General features: G+C 56.3%; 1 protein-coding gene across 1 annotated transcript in view; it reads right to left on the bottom strand.

Annotated features, from left to right (window-relative positions):
- The window catches only part of PGBD5 (piggyBac transposable element derived 5), a gene marked incomplete at its 5' end in the record, with an annotated part of 93,742 nt that overhangs the window by 28,031 nt on the left and 43,775 nt on the right, over positions 1–21,936 (bottom strand). Inside the window, one exon of the mRNA XM_080823701.1 lies at positions 3,635–4,062. Coding sequence (XP_080679827.1) covers positions 3,635–4,062 — 428 coding nt within the window. The remainder of the gene's footprint in view (positions 1–3,634; positions 4,063–21,936) is intronic.

The following is a 21,936-nucleotide window of genomic DNA, read 5'->3' on the forward strand; positions in this document are numbered from 1 at the left end:
CGGCAGCAGCGCTGTCCCCCAGCTGTGTGCCCTGAGTCCCCCTGCTCTGTCTGACAAGCTCATTTTTTGCATGTGGAGCGGTTACGGTACAGGAAAGACAAAGCATTCGCTTACCTATTTGCATAATCCCTTCCCGAAGAGAGTCTTCTAACGACTCTGTCCCCAGTTTTGAAGAAATGCCACGTCTCCTCCGCATTTGTGCATAAACACGCGTGTGGGCACGCACGCGTGCACACACATAGGACACGTGGTGCGTGGGGTACTGTTAGACTCCGAGAACCCGCGGGCTTCTGAAGGCTCTGGGGAAGTTCTAAGCTCATCTCGGAGGGTCCCATTTGCTGGAGGAGACGGGCTCCCGAGATGACAGGCGGCGGGCGTGTGTGGTGTGCGAGGCAAGCGTGCCGTGTGCTTCGAGGACGGAGCGTGCGTGAGGCAGCGGGACGTGGCCTGACACCCGGGAGCCTGGACCAGATCCACCCACGCGTGACGGAGAACCGTGCCCGCGGCTCTCAGCAGGCGGAGTGAAGACCCTTCCCAAGGGCCCTGAGGCTCTGGGGCGTGGCACACGGCCACCCTCATCAACCAAACACACCCTTCGACCCCCTTCTACCCGAACGAATGTTCTAGAGTCTCAACAGGGGCTTTCCACAGAGGAGAAAAGGTGCAGCGCCAGGAACCCTTTGGAACTTCCAGCTTCTCCCACCAAGACCAGGACAGGGACCTTTTCTACGACACAGAAGCATCTTCCAGAAGAGAGTAAGTGCCAGAACCAAGCACAACGTGGCTGATGCTGGGGGCCGAGGGAAAGCGCCCCTGCCCTGGGTGAGCTCACGGGAGGCTACGGTCTGCTCCACACAGGAAGACTAGTCCTTGCGGGGACACACAGGGCCAAGCTGCTTGTCTGCCAAGGAAGGCGTCCGAGGACTCGCAGGAACCCCGGCAAACGGGAAGGCCTAAGCATGTTCAAAGTCAGTCAGACACTGCCGTTCACGAGCGTGCGTCCTCTGGTTTGACCCTGCTCCTGCCTGCCGCTCCAAGGCTGGCTCCGCGGGGCCCGCAGCCAGGAAGGAGGTGGAGAAGGAGAGGAGAATTCCGTCTGATTATCAGCCAGCAGAGAAACTGGTCCAGGGGATCTCTGAGTTTCCCGCTGCCTTGTGCCCCTGTCTATGGGGCGGAGTGTCCTGGGTCTTCTGCTCACCCTCAGGACGTGCTTTCCATCCTTCCCACCCCGCACCGCACTGTGGCCCGGAGGCCAACCTCTTCTAACCCACGCCATCCAGTCCAGGTCCCTGGCCCAGTGCTGGACTTGTCTGGCCAACTTGGAGGCGGGAGCAAGGCATGGACGAGGTCCCCTGTCTGCCCGCACTGTCACCCCTGCGTTCCTACGCATGCCCCCTCTCTCCCCGGCCCACAGCTGACCTCGGGTTCCCACTGTTGCCACCACCCCGGTCATGTCCCCCCACCCTGGCCACATGAGTCTCCACAGTCCCTGCATCCAATCCTCCTCAGCTCTTCATCTAGAACACAGGACTGCTTCCCGCTGGGATCCTGACCCACACGGAGGGCACTGGCCACAAAATGGGAGCAAAAAGAAAACGACGTCACGAATACAAAGGTAAAAATAAAAATCAAATACTAAGTCTATTTTAAAAAAAGAAAGGAAAGTGGAAAAAAAAAATCCCCAATGTGACCAGGGAGCCCTTCCCCAAACTGAGACTTATCTCAGGACCTTCTATCAGCCTCGTCAACCAGATGCAAGAAGACGGGATCGGGGAGGGGGAAGGGTAAGAATGAAGCGAAAGGGTCTTGGCGGTCCTTGTTGAGCATCTGAGCCCTGCAAGGGAGGAGGGCAGAGCTGCCCAGGGGCTCCGCAGTCACCGCTGGCTCGGGGACGGGCTGCGCCCCCTCAGGGCACCCATGCCTGGGCTGGGAAGGGACGGGCTCGCAATCTCGGATTTTGCCAGCAGGCACTGCCGTGTGCCCACAAGCTACCCCAGGCTCCAGACACACGCATGCACGGGGATCGTCCTGGGGACGGGTCTCGGGTATCAGACGCCGCAGTTTCCGAAGGCAGACAGCGCGGGGCCAGCTCACAGCAGCACACCCCACACAGGAGCGTAACTCTGGATAAGCCTGGCCTAGTCGAGGAGCTGGAAGGATCCTCAGCACTCTCGTCTTTACACTGTTAAGTGTCAGTCATCCCAGCAGCTGGTTGTTGGGTTCTTAAGAGATACTCAGCCGGAGCGAGCCCACAGCCTCTGCCAGTAGCTGTTCAAATGTTTGGCCCCGAGGATGGTCAGAATACTGCTCTTTTCCATTTGCATCCAGCCAGTAGGGCTCTGGTCTGGTTCATTTCCAACCACGCAAATATTCAGTGAAACAAACCAAAAAATGTGCCGAGCCCTGTGCTTGGCCCTGTGGGGCCTGTGTAAGACTTGTGTCCCGGAAAGAGCCCACCTCCTGTTTGGAAGATAAGAGCCCCAACGGGGGACAAGGAAGAATGGGACTCAGCTGCCCTATAAAGAGTGGGGGGGATTCAGGAAAGCGGAACGAGCATGGGAGTGCAGGCCTCGCACTGGACCCCAGAGACTGGGTACATCTGCTGAGGCGGAGAGAAGAGGGAGAAGCTTCCGGGAGTCAGAAAGAGCACAGCAGACACCTGGAAATCAGAATGAGCCCAGCGCATTCGCAGAACAGCAGGGGGAACGCTTCCAGAAACTGGTTACAGGCTCCCACAGACCTGAAATAGGACGATATCTTCCCCCACAAAAACCCTGTGATTTTCAGCTGGGCAGGGAAAAAAGGCAAGATACAGAGTCAAATAGAATTTGAGGTTTAGGAATAAGGCCCTTACAGGAAAAGCACGAGAAAGAGCGGGTGGACCGACAGCCTTTTAAATGTACAAGTAAAAATGATGTCAACTCTTGTTTCCGCATTGAACAGGTCAGGGGAATTAGACTCCCATGGACCAAAAGCTTTATAAAGTTTTGGTTAGAGACATCCCGGAAACAAGCCACCTCCTCAGTTGCTAGACCGGTTCCGCAGTTTTGAGGTTGGTTCTGAACCTCGAATCTCCCTGCAGCCCGGGGTACCGGCCACACATCTGCACCAGAAGGCAGGGGCTCGGGAGCTGAGGGCAAACAGCGCCTTCTAGAACCTGGGAGGGAAGCTGGGAAGGGGGCCATAACCGCTAGGTGTGGGGCTCTCCTGGACCCTGGTCCGAAAGCCCCACCTGTGGCCCGTGGACCCCCGCACCCGAGTGGCTCCCGGGTACCTGAGGAGTGGCTGAGATTCCGGCCTCCCTCCCTGTGCGGCCTACCCGGCCTCACCCCTCCACCAGCAACGGGGGTGAGCGCTCAGAGAACACGGGCTAGTTACCATCAGAGGTTCTTAATGGAAGAACATCCGCATCGGCCCGGAAAACGTGACCTGGAAAGACTGCACCACTCCGGGGAGGGAGCGCGCGGGCAAGGAGGAGGGAAACCGAGTCCGAGCAGAACCCCTGCTTTCTGGCCTCGCTGGGGCTGGGAGCGCTGTCTGGGGCGGGGGTGGGGGCGGGGGGCCAGAGAAGGGCAGGGGCGCCCTCCGGGGGACCGCGGGCTGCCACGGGCCAGCCCGGGGTGGGGGCGCTCACCTGGGTTTGGGAAGGCCTGAAGGCAGAGTCGAAGCTGTTCTGCAGGGAGTCGAGGAAGGGCTGGACCTTGTAGAGGCCGTGCGTGGTCTGGCTGGAGCGGAAGGCCACCACGTGGAAGTACTTGAGAATCTTCTCGAAGCGGGCCTGGCTCATGACCAGGGCGAGGCTCCGGTTGCTGTAGAAGCCGCCGCTCCAGATGCTCAGGACCGACTCGCAGTGGGAGATGCTGGTGGAGATCATGTAGCCCAGGAACGCCTTCATCTCCGTCAGCGTCACCTCGGCCCAGGCGCCGTCGCTGCCGAAGCGCTCCTGGAACTTCTTGGCGTACATGTTCGTCTGCACCACCATGTTCTTGAGCACGTTGTCCGGGACGAAGAGCTGGAAGAAGTCCATGGCGCTGGCGCCGGGCGGCATCTTTCGGGTGGGACCTGAAACAGAGGCGGCCGGGGTTGGGGCGGCGCGTGGCGGCCGGTGGTGCACGCGGCCGGGCGGGGCGCACCGTCCCCTGCGCGCCGGGACCCCGCACTCCCCGCCCCGCACTCCCCGCGCCCCGCGATCTCGCCCGGCCCGCAGGGACGCGGCTCCGCGGGGAAAGGGATGCGCGGCGGGCGGAAGGACACCACGGGAAGGTCACGGCGATCCAGCCGGGATGCGGGGGGTGACTTCGCTACGGATGCCGGCATCCCTCCGGGCCTGAAGTGCCCACGCAGGTGACACTGCCCTCGTTCTGCCCTCGAACTGCACGCGTGGCAACTTGAAATTTATTGCTCCATCTGAAGGGGCTCGTTTGGATAATTTCGCCAATGTGCTAAAACCCCACAGCTCTTGACTAACGCGGGGACAGCCGCTGGAAATACACACATGCACCCTGAAAAGAGGCAGGCTTTCACTCTGGACAACAGCATGGAGGTTCCTCAGCAAGTTGGAAACAGAGCTACCCTACGACCCAGCAATCGCACTACTGGGTATCTACCCTAAAGATACAAACGTGGTGCTCCGAAGGGGCACGTGCACCCGAATGTTTATAGCAGCAATGTCCACAGTAGCCAGACTATGCAAAGAACCTAGATGTCCATCAACAGATGAATGGATAAAGAATATGTGGCATATATACACAATGGAATACTATGCAGCCATCAAAAGAAATGAAATCTTGCCATTTGCAATGACAAGGATGGAACTAGAGTAGAGGGTATTATGCTGAGCGAAATAAGTCAATCAGAGAAAGACAATGATCATATGATCTCTTTGATATGAGGAATTTAAGAGGGGGGGGGTGTCCTGGGGGGAAGGAAGGGAAAAATGAAACAAGACGGGACTGGGGAGGGAGACAAACCATAAGAGACTCAATCTCAGGAAACAAGCTGAGGGTTGCTGGAGGGTGGTGGGGAGGGGTGGTGGGGTGATGGGCACTGGGGAATGTATGTGCTATGGTGAGTGCTGTGAATTGTGTAAGACTGATGGATTCACAGACCTGTACCCCTGGGGCAAATAATATATTATATGTTAATTTAAAAAAAGAGAGAGAGATGGGTTTCAATGCCATATAGTGACTTAAGCCAGGTTAACACTGTGGAGGGATTTTTAAGAGACAAGCTTTTTCCTTTTTTTTTTTTTTCATCTTTTTTACATAATCTCTATGTCCAACTTGGGGCTCGAACTCATGACCTGGGAGCCAGGGATCCATAACTCCACCGACTAAGCCAGCCAGATAACCCTGCAGGAGATGGGCTTTGCAATTTCTAATAAAAGTTATGCACGCTCTTCAGAATTTTTACCATCCCCCCCTTTCTCCACTAGTGGTGTAGGCAGTCTCTGAAAAACAAGTTTTTCCCAGCAAAATAAAGACAATGACAAGGCAGTCTGGGTTTTAGGTTAGATAGATTCGGGAGCCAAAACCCTGAATTTACTTGTAGCTAAGTGCACAGTCTTAGATAAATATCTCCAAGGGCCCCACGTGGAAAATGGAACGCCTGCTTTTTGCAAGACTGTTGTGGAAACCTGGAAACCTTTCCTGGGGCATCAGCAACAGAAATCCTGTAACTTGGGCTGAGGGCTTTCAAATGCTCTAACTGCCCTCATTTTATAGAAGAAGAAACAGGGGCCCAGACAGCCAAACGGCCACCATATTCACAGTCACCAGCCATTTTTTGGAAGGGCATCAGGCCGTCTAACTGCCCTTGGCCGCGAGCTGCAGTGACACTGTGGGGCCCCCGGTAGCAGGAACATCCTGCTTCCCCACACCCACTCTTAGTGGAAACCACTGTGTTTCAGCGAAGACTTACAGCCTCCAGTGGGTAAAGCCATAAATTATTCAGGGGTAGCTCTCAAAGAGGAGGAAAACCAGCATTTTAATTGCTCCATCATGCTGAGTAAGCAGAATGAAATCTTCTCTTCCAAAAGTTAGCTTTAAAGTAATTTTGCCTCCCAGGCAATTTCCAAGTTCTCACAGCAAACTCTGCCCCGGCCAACTGCTTCAGGAAGCAACTGGGAAGCAGACGGCAGCCTCTTACTTGTTTGGTTTGGATTTCCGAGTCCTCTCCCGTCCCCTTCCGCTCTTGTGATGCTTCCTATTGGAGAAGTTTGGCACAGGCCAGTCACCGGAAGAAAGGAGGGAGGACGGGAGGGAGGGGTGGGAGGGAGGAAATGCCATTCAGATTCAATCCATATCACTACCTTGGTTAATATGACCGTTTAATAATACGGCCCTGGGGGTGGGCAAGATCCCCAGCCAAGCTAAGCTGCTCTTACGTTTGATTCATTTATAGGAGCTTTTCTAGATACTACCCAGGTGAGCCTCACAACATCCTCGTCCTCGTGGATCACCATCCCCTTCTGCAGGTAAGGAACTAGAAGCTCCGAAGTATTGGGACACAGCCCCAGGTCACTCACTTCTAAGCACCTTATAGTGAACATGACCTTCATCCACCTGGCCCAGAGCCAGTCCAAGAGCACCTGCTGCCTGGGGTAATTATTTCAAAGCGTCCCTTCCACTCTCACAAGTGGACAAGGAGGCATGTGGCTGATCTGTGCACTGCATGTACACACACACACACACATACACACTTCAGCCAGGTGTGTGGTCTGTGAAGCCCACCGGCTCCCTCCACCTCTGCTGGCCACAGCTTTCCCAGTGGGGGATGGAGGGTTACAGCGCACAGCCAGAAGGAACTCTGAAAGGAAACGGAGAAACTGCATTGCCAAAAATGCAAAGGCAACATGGGACTGGGCATGCGGATGGGGGCAGGCTGGTAAGGGAGGACCCAGAGGAGGAAGAGCAGGTGTGTGTGTGTGCCCTTGGGGTCTGGGCTGGGGTACGGGGCTCTGCAGGTCAATGGTGCCGATGCCGCACTGCTACATCACAAGCTCATATCATCGTCTCCCCCTCTCCCCTTCTCCACTCCCCTCCCCACCCCATCATGTCAGCCCTCAAGGCCCCATCACCATCGCCCGTCTGCCCCATCACCATTCCCTCGGCCTCCAGGGGATCACGTGCTCCCTCAAGCCCGGGATGCCACAGCAGGCCCACAGAGCCAGGGTAGCGTCGAGAATGGCTCAGTGATGGGGTGCCCGGGAGCGCAGTCTGTTGAGCTTCCGACTCTTGGTTTCCCCTGAAGTCATGATCTCTGAGTGGTGGGATCGAGCTCGGTGTCAGGTGCCATGCTCAGCGGGCGGTCTGCTGAAGATTCTCTCTCTCCCTCTGCCCTCCCCCCCCCACCCCCCACTCTCTCTCTTTCGCTCTAAAATAAATAAATAAATCTTAAAAAAAAAAAAAAAAAGGAAGGAAGGAAGAATGGTTCACTAATGCTCAGATCCCCCAAAGAGACTCCTCCCACCACCCCAAGCTAGGAGCCAACCCCTCTTTCCAGGGGTGACTACAAGAACGGGTGTCTTGTTCAGAGGGGACCGTAAGGCAAGGGCGGCTGTCAGAACCGCTTACCCAGTGAACACCTGAGCGTCATACGGATCTTGGGGACAGAAAGGGGTAACACACAATGTTTTCTCCTCGGACATTCTCGGTGTAATGACAGGAGCAGGCAGCAGACAGTGACCCAGTGTTGTCAGGCAGGGGGATGGGGGGTGCCCACAAGAGGGACCTGAGGTCTCAGAAGCTCCCCAGAAGGGCCACGGAGATGACTGTGGACACGGAGGGGCACAGGGCCGGGACACCCCCCACAGAGCGCGCAGGACTGTGAACGCCGCAGGCCATGCTCACGCTTTAGGACGAAGCCCTGCTGCATGCGGTATGTGCGGAGGGTGTGGACTGTTCCTGAAGCCAGTGAGCTCGGGCAGGGACCTCACTGAGGGGTGACCGCAGCGACTCCCTCTTCTGGTCCCGCACCTCTGCGCCCCACACCATGCTCCACTTCTCTGTACGTGTGGCGGGCGGGGGGAACGGACTATAAGTGAGCCAGGGCCCTGCAGGTGACCCGAACCCTTGGGCCAGGGCCTTCACCAGCCAGCGGCCCTCACCAGTGTATCCTTTCCATTTGCACCAGGACATGAGCGGGGCTGGCATCGTAAACTACACGAGTCTGGACTGAGACTCCAGATCCCTCGTCCTCTCCCTTCCTGCTTCTCCCCACCAGCTCCCTCCAGTTGCTTCAGCCAGAAAGCTGAACTACTGTGGACTCCTCCCCCCACCCCCCCACCCCTGCATCCAGCCCGTGGGCACATCCAGCCACCCCCACCTCTACAATGTGTCATCAACCACCCACGGCGGCGCTCTGGCCCAGGCGGCCACCACCTCTGGCCTAGAAGACAAAAACGGCCTCCCCCAAATGATTCCTAGCAACGAGAGAAAATTTTTAAGGAATGTAAACCAGATCACAACACTCCCCTGCTTCATTAGAACTCTCCTGTGACTTAAAGCAAATGCACATGAGGCCCTGCCTCCCAGGCTGCTCTACAAGGCCAGGCGAGCAGGTGCGTAGGCCCCGCCAGGGGCAGGCCCGGCCCTGGTGAGCCCCTTCCACTCCAGAGCCTGAGTCCACGCAGACCCATCTGCCAGACGCAAGCCCTCCCAGAGCTCCAGCTTCCTTAGGTGGTGAAGCCCCCCCAACCACAAGCAGACACCGTTGCTGGTCCCATCAATCTCCATCCCAAGTTGGCCTCCTTCCTTGCATTTGTCATGGTCTAGGGCTGTTTTATTAGGGACTTACACACTTGTTTGGGTCTGCCTCCATTGTCCTGCCCTGAGACCCAGCTGAAGCGTGACAACCAAGGTAAGACTTTGCTACTGCTCCCAGCCCAGCTCACAGTGTGCTGGATGCACCCACTGACAAGGTAGATAGAAAGCGGGTGAGCAGGGAGGGTGAGCAGGGAGGAGGAGTGGGGAGGGTTAGCGGGGAGGAAGAGCATCTTTGCTGACCCCAACGGGAAGGATCTGGTTTCTGGGACAGCAGCCCATGTTAATGCCTGGTAAAAAGAACAGCTAGAAACATCTGTGTGGAAGAGGAAGCCGGCAGGGCTGGGGTGGGTGAGGCTGGAAGGAGTACAATACTTTGCAGCCAGGCTCACCTCAGCTGGCTGGGCAGGGAGCCCGGACAGCCCCTGCCCCTCCTGCCCACACCTCCCTGCAGACACATGGAAGGTCTGGAGAGCGAGGAAGGGGCAGTGTGGTAAGTCCTGGGGAGGGAGACCACCTAGGAATTGGGAATACCCGATCAATGGGCAGGACATGGGAGGGGGAGTGTCACCGACGACTTCCGGGTCCCCAGCTCAGGTGGGCTGGCTCTGGATATTGTTTTGTTCAACTTCCTGCCTCTCTGAACCGTTGGAAACCACTTTGGAACTCTTTCTGGTCCTCCCCCTCCGTCTACGGCTGCTGGTTATGTGACCCTGGGCAGGCCACACACCCTCCCTGCACCTTGGTTTCCTGACCCATCCAATGGGAGTAAAAAGCACCGCAGAGGGAGTAAAACCTCAGACACAGGCCACGGCCCATCCTGGCCAGTCCACCACGAGTCCCACTGGGAGTGAGTGAGGGTCCTGCGGGAGCAGCCTTCCCTGTGCCCACTGCAGGACCACAGCCGCATGGGGCCCGGATCCCCACCTCCACGCTCTCTGGAAGGAAGGAAAGTGTGGCTTTCTGAAGTTCAACCCTCCGGAGACAAAGTCGTTCACTTTGAGAGGAGAACGACGTTTTTGCATAGACGAGCATTTTGGGGCATCCATTGTCTGCAGTCTCGTGACACAGATAAGGATCGCTTAATACTCAGAGTTAAGGGATTAAAAAAACGAAATAATTATCTCCAGGCAAAATCAAGCGATTATAAAAATATAAAAGAACATCGCCCATTATCACAAAAATATTCCTCTCAGTTTAGAGGTTAAAAAAAAAAATTGAGATGTTACATTCTATAAAAGGGTAACATAGAGCGTGGTCAAGCCATTGTCCTCTGTGCTGGCCACAGCTGGGTTTTATCTTCTGCTACAAGGATCTTCATTTCTCTCCGTGTCTTTTCTTCCCCGACCCCGCAGCGGCTGATGGATGTGCCGGAGGAGCGGTCTGTCTGGCGGTCTGTGCAGGCCCTCCACGGTCTTGGCTGCAGAAGCCACACGCCCCTCTGGAACCCCAAGGCTTCTTTCCTGGGGTAAACTCGTGGCCCACAGCTAAGAGACCAGTAACAAGTTTGATTTGCTCCAGATCAAGGAAGTCTGCACACATGGGCGGGAGCCTCGGGCATGGGTCCTGGCCCTGCTCCTGGCCGCCCTGAGGCTCGGCACCTCATCTGTGTGGCCCGACGGCGTCACCCACACCTGTGTCCCTGGGCAGCTGTGAGAGGCATCCAGTGCCCCGCCCTGTTGTGCTCTAATCCGCAATGCTTACCCAGCTACCGACGCAGGTAAAGATCACGGTCCATCCTCTCCATGGTGCCTTTCCACGGAGCACACGGCAGGCTCCGAACCATTCTCCGGAACCCTTAGAAAACACACAGATACTCGGCCAGAGAAGCCCAAGGGCAGCACCAGCTGTGCTCCTGCTCGTAGGGCCCCCCTGACAGGGACACGGAAGAGGACACTCTGCGTGTGGTCTTCCTCAAGGAACACAGCACTGCGGCTGCCAAGCAAACCGGCAGCACAAAGAAACGGTTCCTGAATCGGACCCCCGAGCTGAACCGATCATAGGAAATGGGCCCCAGAACAGGGGGTATGCGGCTCTTCCAGAAGGGGGCTTGTGTGCTGGCTGATGCAGGCCTGAAATCTACCACCGTGACCAGATGTCACATGACAAAGAGCTGCTGGACAGAGAAGGGGTGACGTGCACCTGAGGCAGCCACGTGAACACTGCCCAAGACAGCTCACCTTCAAAACCACTCACCGCCCAGGGCACCTGTACACATACAAGAAATAGTCTAACTTACACGAAACACACAATTCTGTTCAGGTGCGACGGCCAAGGCAAGTACTTGACCCCTGCAGCTGACCCTGTGAAGCATCTGCAGGGGGGAGGGGTGCTCTGCGGGGCAGAGGTGACCCTGACCACCCCTACATGCAAGGAGCTCACGGGGAGCCGTTGAAACAGGAAGGGTCAACTCAGCGCCACCCGCCTGGGCCTGAGGACCTTCTCGTGTCCCCTCCATCCAGAGCTGCGGCTGGTACGCCACGTTCCAGGCCGGGACTCTGTTAGTGAACAGAGATCTGCTCCCACCTGCTTGGACAGATAGAACAAGGCACGTCAACCCCTCCCACCGGATCAGCTTCAATGCGAAGTAACGAGGCAGGAAGGGTATTAACAGAGTGTCCAGCGCAGACACGCCCACAGAGCAGCAGCTCTGACGTCACAGGCGTGAATGAAAGCTAGCAGGTACAGAGCCTCACTGTGACTTGGACGCCCTCGGTGGCCGGACCCTAAAGGCCGGGTGACAAGGCTAGTCCATGACCATCCATGAGTTTGTGAGCCCTCCACGGCTAAGGGTGCTGTAGCCTTCTTCAGTCCATGTGGTCACTGAGAACGGCTGGTCCAGGCTCAGCCCCTGTGCCTTGGACCCGCCTTAGGCACTAGGACACTACCCCACCCTCCGCCACCCCCACAATCACCGATTTCACTTCTTCTTAGAGCTGAGCTGAAACACAGTCGAGAGAGGTGTCTGTGAAGAATGACAGGTAGAGTCACCCGCAGCTGGGGTCGGGGGTGAGAGGGGCTGGCGGGAGCTGGTTCTGTTCCTGGTTCGACCACTGTCTCACGGAAACACTGGGAAATGGAAGTTTCTCTCAGTTTCCGTTTTGGGTTGATAACGTGCCTCAACTCCGTTTCACAACTGAAGAAACAGTAAAGACAACGATGGAAGTATCTTGAGGAATGTAAGAGAACTGTCCGAACGCCTCCTGTCGCACGATGTTGAAACAGTTGCTATCCAAGAAAGTCAAAGACCCAGACCGGGCTCCAGCTCCGGAACTCATGAGCTGAGTGACTTCATCTCGTAATCGTCACGCGCGGGGACCGCCCTGACAGACCAGCACAGGCTGGGTGGCCTGAGCAAGAGAAATCGATTACCCACAGTTCTGGAGGGAAAGTCCGAGATCAGGGTGTTGACAGACCTGGCATCCGGTAAAGGCCACTCCCCGGTTCACAGAGGGCTGTCTTCTCGCTGTGTCTCCGTGCAAGGCAGGGTCCAGGGAGATGTTGGGGCTCTCCTTTCTAAGACACTTATCCCGTCACGAGACTCTCTACCCTTGTGACCTCGGTCCCCACCCAAGGCCCACCTCCTAATACCATCACCTTGGGAATTAGGTTTGAGCACAGGAGTTCGGGGGTGGGGGCACAATCATTCAGTCTATAGCACTCGTTGAGCCGCAGTGTCCGTGCCGGTAAAGCGACGCTAACATACCACGACATTCACAGCCTGGACGCAGATGGAGTGGGAGGTGCCTCGCTCAGCCCCTGCTTCTCCGTGCGCGCCCAGTGACGGGAGCGAATCACACGCACACCAGCGGCGGCCGGACCCATACCCCGGCTTCGGTCCCACTTCTCAGAGCGGACGTACCGATGGCTATGACAGAACAGCAGCTATAGCAACCACAGTTTACATTTCATTCAGACACGGCGTCTCTTTTTCACAGGAAGCTGTATTTTTAAAGCCTCTGCTTGGATACAGAAAGGGCAGCAGGAGCGTGTTTCCCACCCGGGAAGAAGATGATGGGGAAGGATGCCGTGCCGAGGGGCTCCTGGGCCACTATCTGGGGCCAGCCCACCTCAAAGGCCCCGTTTGGTGCACAGTGACCAGCAGGGAGGGGCCGCACAGATAATTTGCTCATTTCCTCCATGACTTCATGCCTTTTTCTTACTCCCATCTTGCCGCCCCAAGTACGCCCTCTCCAGCTTTTCATCCCGAACCAAAGCAGCCTCGTGTCCGGCTTGCATCCGGGGTGCTCCTGCTTCCTCAACTTCCTTCCCCAAACCTACCTCCTCCCACGCGCTGGGCCTCAGCCGAGCCCACGGACTGAGCCCGACCCCAGCTTGCTGCCAGCTCTGGCCGGTTCCACGTGGCATGGCACATGTTCCCCAGGACCACCCTAGTCCTTCCTCCAAGAAAGGCAACAGAGGGACCACGTCGCAGGCACACAGGGAGAGTGTGAACGATGAAAAGGATGGGCCGTCACCTGGGCTTTAAGAGGTGTGCTCCAAATACGTACTTGACCGAACAGAAGACTCCGGTGTGCCTGACAGATGGTCTTCTTGGCAACAAGCACACAGCGAGCAATTCCCTGACCACATTTAATGACCACAGCAGCCAACCCAAGAGGTCCTGGGACACCCACTTTGCAGCCGTGGAAGCCCGAGCTCAGGAAGGACCTGCTCAAGGTCATGCGAGCTGGTGAACGGAGGAGCTGACAGTCTCCTTCCCACGACCACGTGCACCCCACGCAGGTGGGCATGAAGACTCCTAGACGGCTGAGTCTTTCTAGCTTTGCGGTTGCTTCCGATTTTCCGCAGGTGTGGTGAAGCTCTGACCCTCCGAACGGATGTGAGGGAAGAAGAGAAGCATCAGAAGGAGGAGAAAGGCTTACGGAGAGAAGACAGAAGCCGGAAACTGACTATTTAAATATGCATGGACTTGGGAGTTGTTTTCTTGACTGAAAGAAATTCTTAGAAAGAACTCTGAGCCGAGGCACAGCACCACCTGCGCCCCCAAAAAATGAGTGGGGATGGGGACCATGGGAGCCACCAGAGCGCACACCGCCGATGGCTCCGGCGGCTGGAGCACAAACAGGAAATCCCACGTGATTCTGGAGGAAGTCAGCAGGGACTTGATCATTTATGGCAAATCCCTAGGGAGAAGTAACCAGAAGGGGTGTGTGTGAGGTCCACACCTAAGGGGACTTTTGTCTGTTGGGTTCCCTGCTGTGCCATTACCGCCTAGAGCAGTGTCTGGCCCATTGAGGGATCCGGAGAGAGCTTGCTGAGTGAGTGAAAAGGGAAATGTATTCAAAGACTAATGATTGTTCACCTTTCAGGGTCACCAGCAGCAGCATCCTGCAGCTCACGGGAAGTCGAGAGCACTGAGGGGCTCACGAGAAAACGTTAAGGGAGAGAGGAAGAGACTTACAGGGTCAGGTCCATGACACCTGCCCTGGGCTTGGGTCCCGGGACCCCTTGCAGGCAGCCCGAGGCACAGGAAGGACCACATGGCATGTGCGTGCCCAAGCAGAAGGGGGCGGGGGTGTGGGCGGGACCCGCGCGCCTGCATCGCCCAGTCCTCGAGACCCTGGATTTAGACTCTGTGCTTATCTACGCAGGAGACTTAAACACAGAGTTACAGGGATGCACAGACAGGGTTGGGCATATAAAATGTGCCATTTTTGTCATCCAGTCTTAGTGCTGAAAAAGTACTGGGAGCCCAAGGAAGCAGACAGACAAAAGGCTGTTGGCACCGGCCCATCGTGACCTCCGCAACGTCTGGGCCCCAAGCCAGAGAGAATGACAGGGTCTGTGGAGAAGCCAGAAGGCTCTGCGAGGCCCCAGGAGGAAAGGGCCTGGCCCTTACCAACCCCGAAGAGAAGGTTCTGGTCACACTGCCACCTGAACCCAGCTGGTGGCAGAAGGGCAGCCCGGACTTCTGTGCGGGGGCTGGAGAAGCGGCTCCCGGGTGGCCACGGCCAGGGTCAACAATGCACAGGAGATCAGAGACGACCGCATGGAACTGGGCCTACGGGCAGAGGCGAGTGGGGACAGCTCCTCCGCCGCCGGCCCCTACCGTCCAGGGTGGCCCGGCTTCTGGGCTCCCCACCCCATGCGGACAGCTGGTTCTGCCGGATCCATGCATGGAGACGGGGGATGGTACCCAACTCCCTCCCCAGAAAAACCTGTTAGGACTAGGGTGGTGGCACCTCCCCTCCTGGCTCAGCATCACCCACAGCCCACTGCGGCCTTTCATAGCCCAGCCCAGGTCTGTGGATCCCACACCTGGCTCCTCCTTTCATCAGACCATTTGTATTTGCTGTGTGTGTGTGTGTGTGTGTGTGTGTGCGTGTGCGCGCACGCGTGTGCTGGGGGCACCAGAGGGAGGGCACTGCAGGATCACCAGGGTCAGGAGGGAGAGCAGAGGGCGTGGCTTCCGGGGGAGTGCCCATCCCCCTTTCTACTACCTTGGGCCACCCATGGCACTCTGCAGGCACAGATGGTACCAGGCCCTGTCTCAGCACAGCCGGTCCAAGAAGAACGACGGCAAGCTGGAGGGGCTTTATCCCTGCACGCTAATTATAGCCCTCTAATTCGCTGCATAGCCACCCACACCCTGGGAGAGGGAACGTGGACTAAGAGAAGTTAAGACAAAGGGGAGCAGGGGCGGAGAAACAGATACCAGAGTGACAGAGAGAATGGAGTGCATCCCGGTAATGACCGTCCCCAGGCGAGTAAGCAAGAAGCAGCCCGGGCCTTGGTGTCTTCATCCTAAAATGAAGGTAGGGCTGATGCCAGATAGGGCAAGGGAAGAGGGCAGAGCCGGCCAGTTAGTGTACGAGTCTGCGTTCACGCTACAACTCACAGAGATAAGCCAGTGCGGGGAGCACTGGAGACTGACCCGTCCCACCTGTCACCTTATAGCCTCCAGGACAGGTGGCACCCACAGCCTCACCTTCCCAGGAGGAAACAAGGATGGGAGAAGGTCAACGTCACGGTGACTGAGTGGAGGCAGTTCTGGCCTCAGGCTCCTACCATCCCCTCCTTCCTGGAGCCTTTCCTTTCTCAGGGTCACACGCCCCGAGTCCAGCTCCACGAGGGTTGTTGGGGGGGGGGTAGGATTTTATTTATTTTTCAGTAAATATGGGAGAATGTGTATTTTGTTTAGCATACACATATACATCACTTCTGTTTTATGTGCGTTCTGCTTTATACATGGTAACTTTGTTCACTTATTCCTGGATGACAGCTCGGAGAGATCCGTACCATCATTGACCCCCCACTTACCCGATGAGGAAACCAAGTCCCAGGGTAAGGGACTTGCCTGTCACACAACCAGCGAGGGGCAGAACCAGAGTCCACGCCTTTGACCACCACACTGTGGTACCTCTTCCTGGAAGATTCTCCCAGTTCCAATGCCCCCACGACACCACCCAGCACACGCAGCTAACAGCCGGGGCGGCCTCTACAGGAACGAGCCAGAGAAAACCAAGAGCCTCCCTGCAAACCGCCCACCTGTGACCTGACTCCGCGTACTAGCTGGAAGGCAAGCCCCCAGACGCAGGAACTCATTTTACTTCTTTTCCAGAATATGCTCCATACATGTGGGCCTCCTTTCCCCGTCTGGGCTTGGATGGGACCAGGCACTCACAGACACAGTCCAGGGTCACAGCCCAGCTCAGATCAGGAGGACGGGTGGCTGTCTCACCAGCGCATGCTCTGAGGCTCGCCCGCGCATCTTCTAAACTGCGGCTGATACTTGCTAACACAAAAGCCATTCCAATCGTCCTTTCTTGTGGCAATGTTTTTTTGTTTTTTGTTTTTTCCCCTAAGGAGGCCACTTCAGGGTGAGGTTCTTACAACAATGCAAGCATGGACAGAGAAAACACAGCCCTGGATGAGACCCGACTCCAGGCCAAGAGCGGCAGCTTTCACTCGGGCCAGTGGGGGCTGTCCCCGAATCAGTCCTGGGGGCCTGCCTCTGGCCACTGGAAAGAAACTGCCGGGACATGAATCCTAAAAACTCTGGAATGTTTAAGAAACACCTGCTGTTTGAGGATGACACAGAGGTGACGGCCACCTAGCCCCAGGCCACTACTGGGGCCACTACTTAAGAGTAGAAACCCAGAGGGTGTTGTGCTGTGCCCAACAGATTCGTTCAAGTCGGACAAAAGGCAGATTATTCCTTCTGGAAGGAAGCCTCTGAGGTACATTCTTTAATTCCACAAGGTGCCGAAGTTTGAGGTGTCCGGTGTGGGGAGGGGACCCTAACCATAGTTCAGAGGTGATGATGTGCCCATAGGGATTTATGTACGTTGACACCACATTTCTAAGGGAAGTTCTGCAGACGTGGAAACAGACACAGAGCCTGGACCACCTGCTCAAGGTCCGAGCATGGGTACAAACCCAGGCTGCTTCCGTCCCCAGCGTGGCTGCCTTGCCACGGACACACACCACCCAAGGCAGCTCCCCAAGGGCCGCTTCACGGCAGGTGCCGAAGCACGGAGGATGAGGAGGGTGACGGCGTAGGGTGGAGGGGAGAGGGCACGCTTCCCACTGGGAGAAGCCCTACCCAGCCACGGCACAGGCAGACAGACAGCAAGGGGGAGAACTGCCCGTGAAGCCCAGGCAACTGCATTTCCAAGGTCTTAAGTCCGGAAAGAACAAGCTGGGGCGTTTATGATGGAAAAAGCAGGGTCCCCGGCTGCTGAGCACTCCCCTTCGGACGGATCGAATTCCCGCCAGATTGCACTGCAACCCCGTTTAGACAGCAGTTCCGTAGCTCTTGGGTGTCTCCATATCCCCTTCCCGGGCAAGGCGACCCCACGCTAAAAAGGTCAATGGCAAAGCTCATACACCTCTTCCTAATCTTCATGCATAAAGACACAAAAGCTGGAGTGACTCATCAGAAGGGAAAGCTGTGCAGAGACACAGAACACTACGCTCTACCGAGCAAATGCCGTCAACGTCTTCCCCACCACCAGCCCACAAATGTTCTCTTTTTGAGGAAGAGGTTCCTCCTGGAGAGTAACCCACGGAAATGCTAACAACACAGAATGCAGCCTTCAAACGAAACCCTTCAAATCAGGGTGGACGTGGGAAGGCTGGCACGCTTCCATATAAACCCTAACTTCACATCTTCCTTCAACAGGGGTGTTCTCTGCAACGGCCCGTGAGCTAAGTGGTGATGGAGACGGAAGTTACTATCCCACTCAGTCCCATCATACCGCAGTTGCTGGACAGAAGCCGATCAGCACACGTGAGATGTGGGTCCCTTCCACAGAGTCTCACCGTGGCCAAACGAGGTGTGGGCAAGGAGGTTTTGGGGCCCCGGAGCAGGTGGCTTTGTTTCTCCTGCCACCTCCGGCTGGCCCAGGCTTTCCCCAGGGTGCACCCCCACCATGGTCCCCATGGGGAAGGACAACACGGGACGACACTCTCCCCCAAACGTTCACGCGTACGACAAAGACCAGCCCCAGTATGATCTCGAGCTCACAGAAACATACTGCTTATGCAAGTATAAAAAGTCCTAACATTTCATTCCTTCAGTCATTCATTCATTGAGAGAGAGAGAGCACGTGGACACACGCTTGAGCATACGGGAAGGGCAGGAGGACAGGGAGAGGATCCCCAAGCAGACTTCCCGCGGAGCGTGGAGCCTGACGTGGGGCACCGTTCCCGGACCCTGAGATCATGACCTGAGCCAAAATCAAGAGTCACACAGGCACCTCAAAGGCATACATTTTTTAAGGAGAAATGAGCCTTTACAAAGCATTCACAAGCTTGGATGTTATTCTAAGGGAATATTCAGAGATGTGCATGTGTTTTACAAAGGAAAAACAGTCCAGATAAACTAAATGTCACCAAATAGGGAACATTCGTGATATGCAATTCTCTAGACATTAAAAAGGAATGTTCTTGAGGACTATTTAAGTCCATAAGAAAACTGTCACAAGACCATCTTTAAAAAGATTAGAAACCAGTATAAATGGTATTGTCCAAACTTAAACAAAAAAAGGTCTGTAAACTCTAAATGATGGAAAAGATTTCAGTCAAGCATTCCCATGGTATCACCTTGGAGTGGTAAGATTATAAGTGATTTCCATTTTTTTCTTTATGCTTCTCTGAATATGATTTCTGGAAACAAATGAGATCATTCAATGTATGGCCTTTAGAAGTAGAAAAAGAACAGTGGGGGGGATCCTGATGTCCTTCTAACCTACCTTTCAACACCAAGGGTGGTTTCATTTGCAAGACTAGAAAGAGGGCCTCAGAGATTTCTAGAACCCTTCCTGGCAGTGATATCCTGTGTGCCGTGGCCTCGCTACCTCAGACATCACTGAGGCCATGACAGTCCATGAGAAGCAGGAGGGACCTCGGTCCCAGGTCACCTTTCCAGAGCCTGCAGCTCCAGCTCCGTGCCTGGAGTGCCCCCTGCCTGACACCCCCCGCCCCCATGTTGAGGGGGCTGCAGTGGATTCTCTCCAGACAATTCCAAAGGCTTCCAGCCCCCCTTTCTACTTTGGGATTTCCTCCTTCCCCTACCTACTTTTCTAAGGCGGCCTGAGAGCAGACAGACAAAAACACCCCAAACTTATGGAGACTGAAAACAGCAGAGACCTCGGGGGATGAATTTTTAATGAGACTACAAAAAAAAAAAATCAAAGAATCCCAAAAATGTTAACATAGCAAACACTTGTTTTGTGCTGGTTATAAATATTCCTCTTTGTGACGGGGGTATTGTTTGTCAAGACTCTGGGAAGGAAAGGCAGCTGTTAGCAGCTGCTGGCAAAATGCAAGGAGAGCCTTGCCTGGAGGGGTGCGGGGCTAAGCCCGCAGAAGGGAGGAGGGCGCAGCTCGGTGCCACAGAGGCAGGGAAGCTCCACTCACACTCTGTGCCAACTGTCCGTTGGTCCTAAAGGCAGAGAGCAGGTGGGCAGGCTGAAGTTTCCTCCCTGGATGCTGGAGATGAATCAAGGAAGATAACCCCCCACCTTCCTCATCCCTTACGTGTGAGATACATAGATGGCCAGGCAGACTTGGAGTTTTCAAAGACACGAGCTCATCTGAGCTTTCTCTCGTTCTCTCTCTTAGAGGATGGAAGAACCTCACAAAGATAAAAAAATTTCCAGGAGGACGTGGGCAGAGAGCAGGAAGGAGCGTCTCCCTTCCCTCCCCAAACGTGTACCCGTGTCGGGAGCTGCGGCAGACGCTTCCGTATCACGGGTTTCGGTTGTGTGAACCCTGCCACCCTCCCACGACAGCTGGTGGCGGAGGGTGCGGACGCTAGCAGCAAGAGCCTGGCTGTGCATGTGGCCGCTGGTGAGCCATGTGGCCCGGAGACTCGGGCAGCCCAGCAGAGCGGCGGGGAGGGCTAAGGGAGTGAGGACACATCGGAGCACGCTCAGGCGCGGCGGGCACTCCTCCTGCCGCTGCCCTCGTTGTTCTGTTGTCAGGCACAGCCCCCTGGTTTGACATGAACCGGCAGAGCAGAGCATGCGCAGAGCGCCAGGAGCCATCCAACCCGGGACGCACAGGTTCCTTCCTTTCTACGCAGTCACCGTTCCAAAGGGATGCTTCAGAGAGGAGCGGCTTTGTGTCACTTTCCTAGCACACTTCGCTAAGGAGAGAATTCCAACTGGCCGGGAGGTGCGGCTCCCTGTCTCCCACCAACCTGGAGCTCGTCCAAAGTGTCTCTGCAGAGCCCCAGCCCCCTGGCCTCTGCCCGCCTTACCTCCTCCTTCCACACTCTGGGGTTCCTCCAGAGTGGTCCAGAATGACGGCAGAACACAGAGGGACCATCCACACCACTGACGAGTGGGCCGGCAGAGGCTGCCCTGGTTTCCCCCCAGTAGCCCCTGCCTGCTGTGGAGCTGCCCCAAGGGCTCGCACGGTCCCCATTTAATCTGTCCCCGTGACCATGACTCAGAGGTCGCATGCCAATCCCGAGGGTCACTGTGAACGCACAGCGCAGGGCCAGGACCTGATACAGTGCCTGCCGCGTGCCGCCCAGGTAGGTGCCGGCGGTGTGTGCGGACACCAGCAGGGGGCGGAGCAGGGGGTGGGGGGGCAGCAGACAGACACAGGAAGGTACCAGCCTGGTGTCCCCACGGAGGAGCAGCCCGATGCTGGGCACAGGGCTATTTCCCAGGTGGGCAGAATGAAGGGGTTGGACTAAGGCCATCTAAGGGTCTTTCGGGCTCTTTAAAACACACAGCTGTTGTCCCCAGTCAGGAAACAACCCTAAATTCATGTCTGCGGCCACTGCCATAAAAAGGGGCTACAGCTGTCCTGCTCATAGGATGGTGGGAGGGGGACGACGGGGGCGTCTGCGCACTTCTTGGGAACGTGTACTGAGTGCTCAGTTAACAGCAGCTGCGATGAGCAGCAGGTAGGAAGGAGAGCCCTCGTTGAAGGAAATCTCGTTCCTTCTAAGTGAGGTGAAGAGCTGCCCTTCCTGACTCCGAGTGCGGTCACCCCGCCGTGCGACAGAACCCTACGTGCACGGGTGCAAGGCGCCGGGGTTTGATCCCCTTGCAGCGAATTCCATGAGGTAATGGTGGCAACGGTGCCTCATCCCCAAGCACGCAGGGGACAGAAGTCCCACAGATGACTCGGTCTCGATCCCGATGCCATGCAGCCCTGGGGCTGCAGAATCGGAGAGAGGAGCGGGGACTGCCACGGGCACAAAGAAGAAATGGAATTCCAAAGGCAGGCCGATGCCCATGACGACAGCCCAGCTGGGATGACAACGAGGCCGGCAACACCGTGAACAGGACCTGGTTCCTGGCCATGGAGGGGCCTTTCTGAGACAGCTCTGCCCGAGAACCAAGCACTTGACCACAGAGCCCAGCCGGGCACGAAGCTGAGACACGGCAAAATCTCCAGAATGCTCTGTGTGAGGGGCACGGGGGCGGCAGGCAGGCGGCTCGGCCCCACCTGTAAAGTGGGGAAGCGGACAGCACCCGCCTCTAAGAGCGATCCTGAGGACGAAATGAAATGCTGCAGGCACAGCAGAGCACAGGTCTGGTACGCAGCCACCACGGAAGGACAGAGAATCTGAAGCCGTCTCTGCTGAGTGCAGAGCCCGGCAGGGCTCAGTCTCACAACCCTCAGATCGTGACCTGAACTGAAATCACGAGTCGGACGCTTAACCGACGGAGCCACCCAGGTGCTC

The sequence above is a fragment of the Martes martes genome, assembly GCF_963455335.1.
Source record: "Martes martes genome assembly, chromosome: 14".
NCBI classification, from domain to species: Eukaryota; Metazoa; Chordata; class Mammalia; order Carnivora; family Mustelidae; genus Martes; species Martes martes.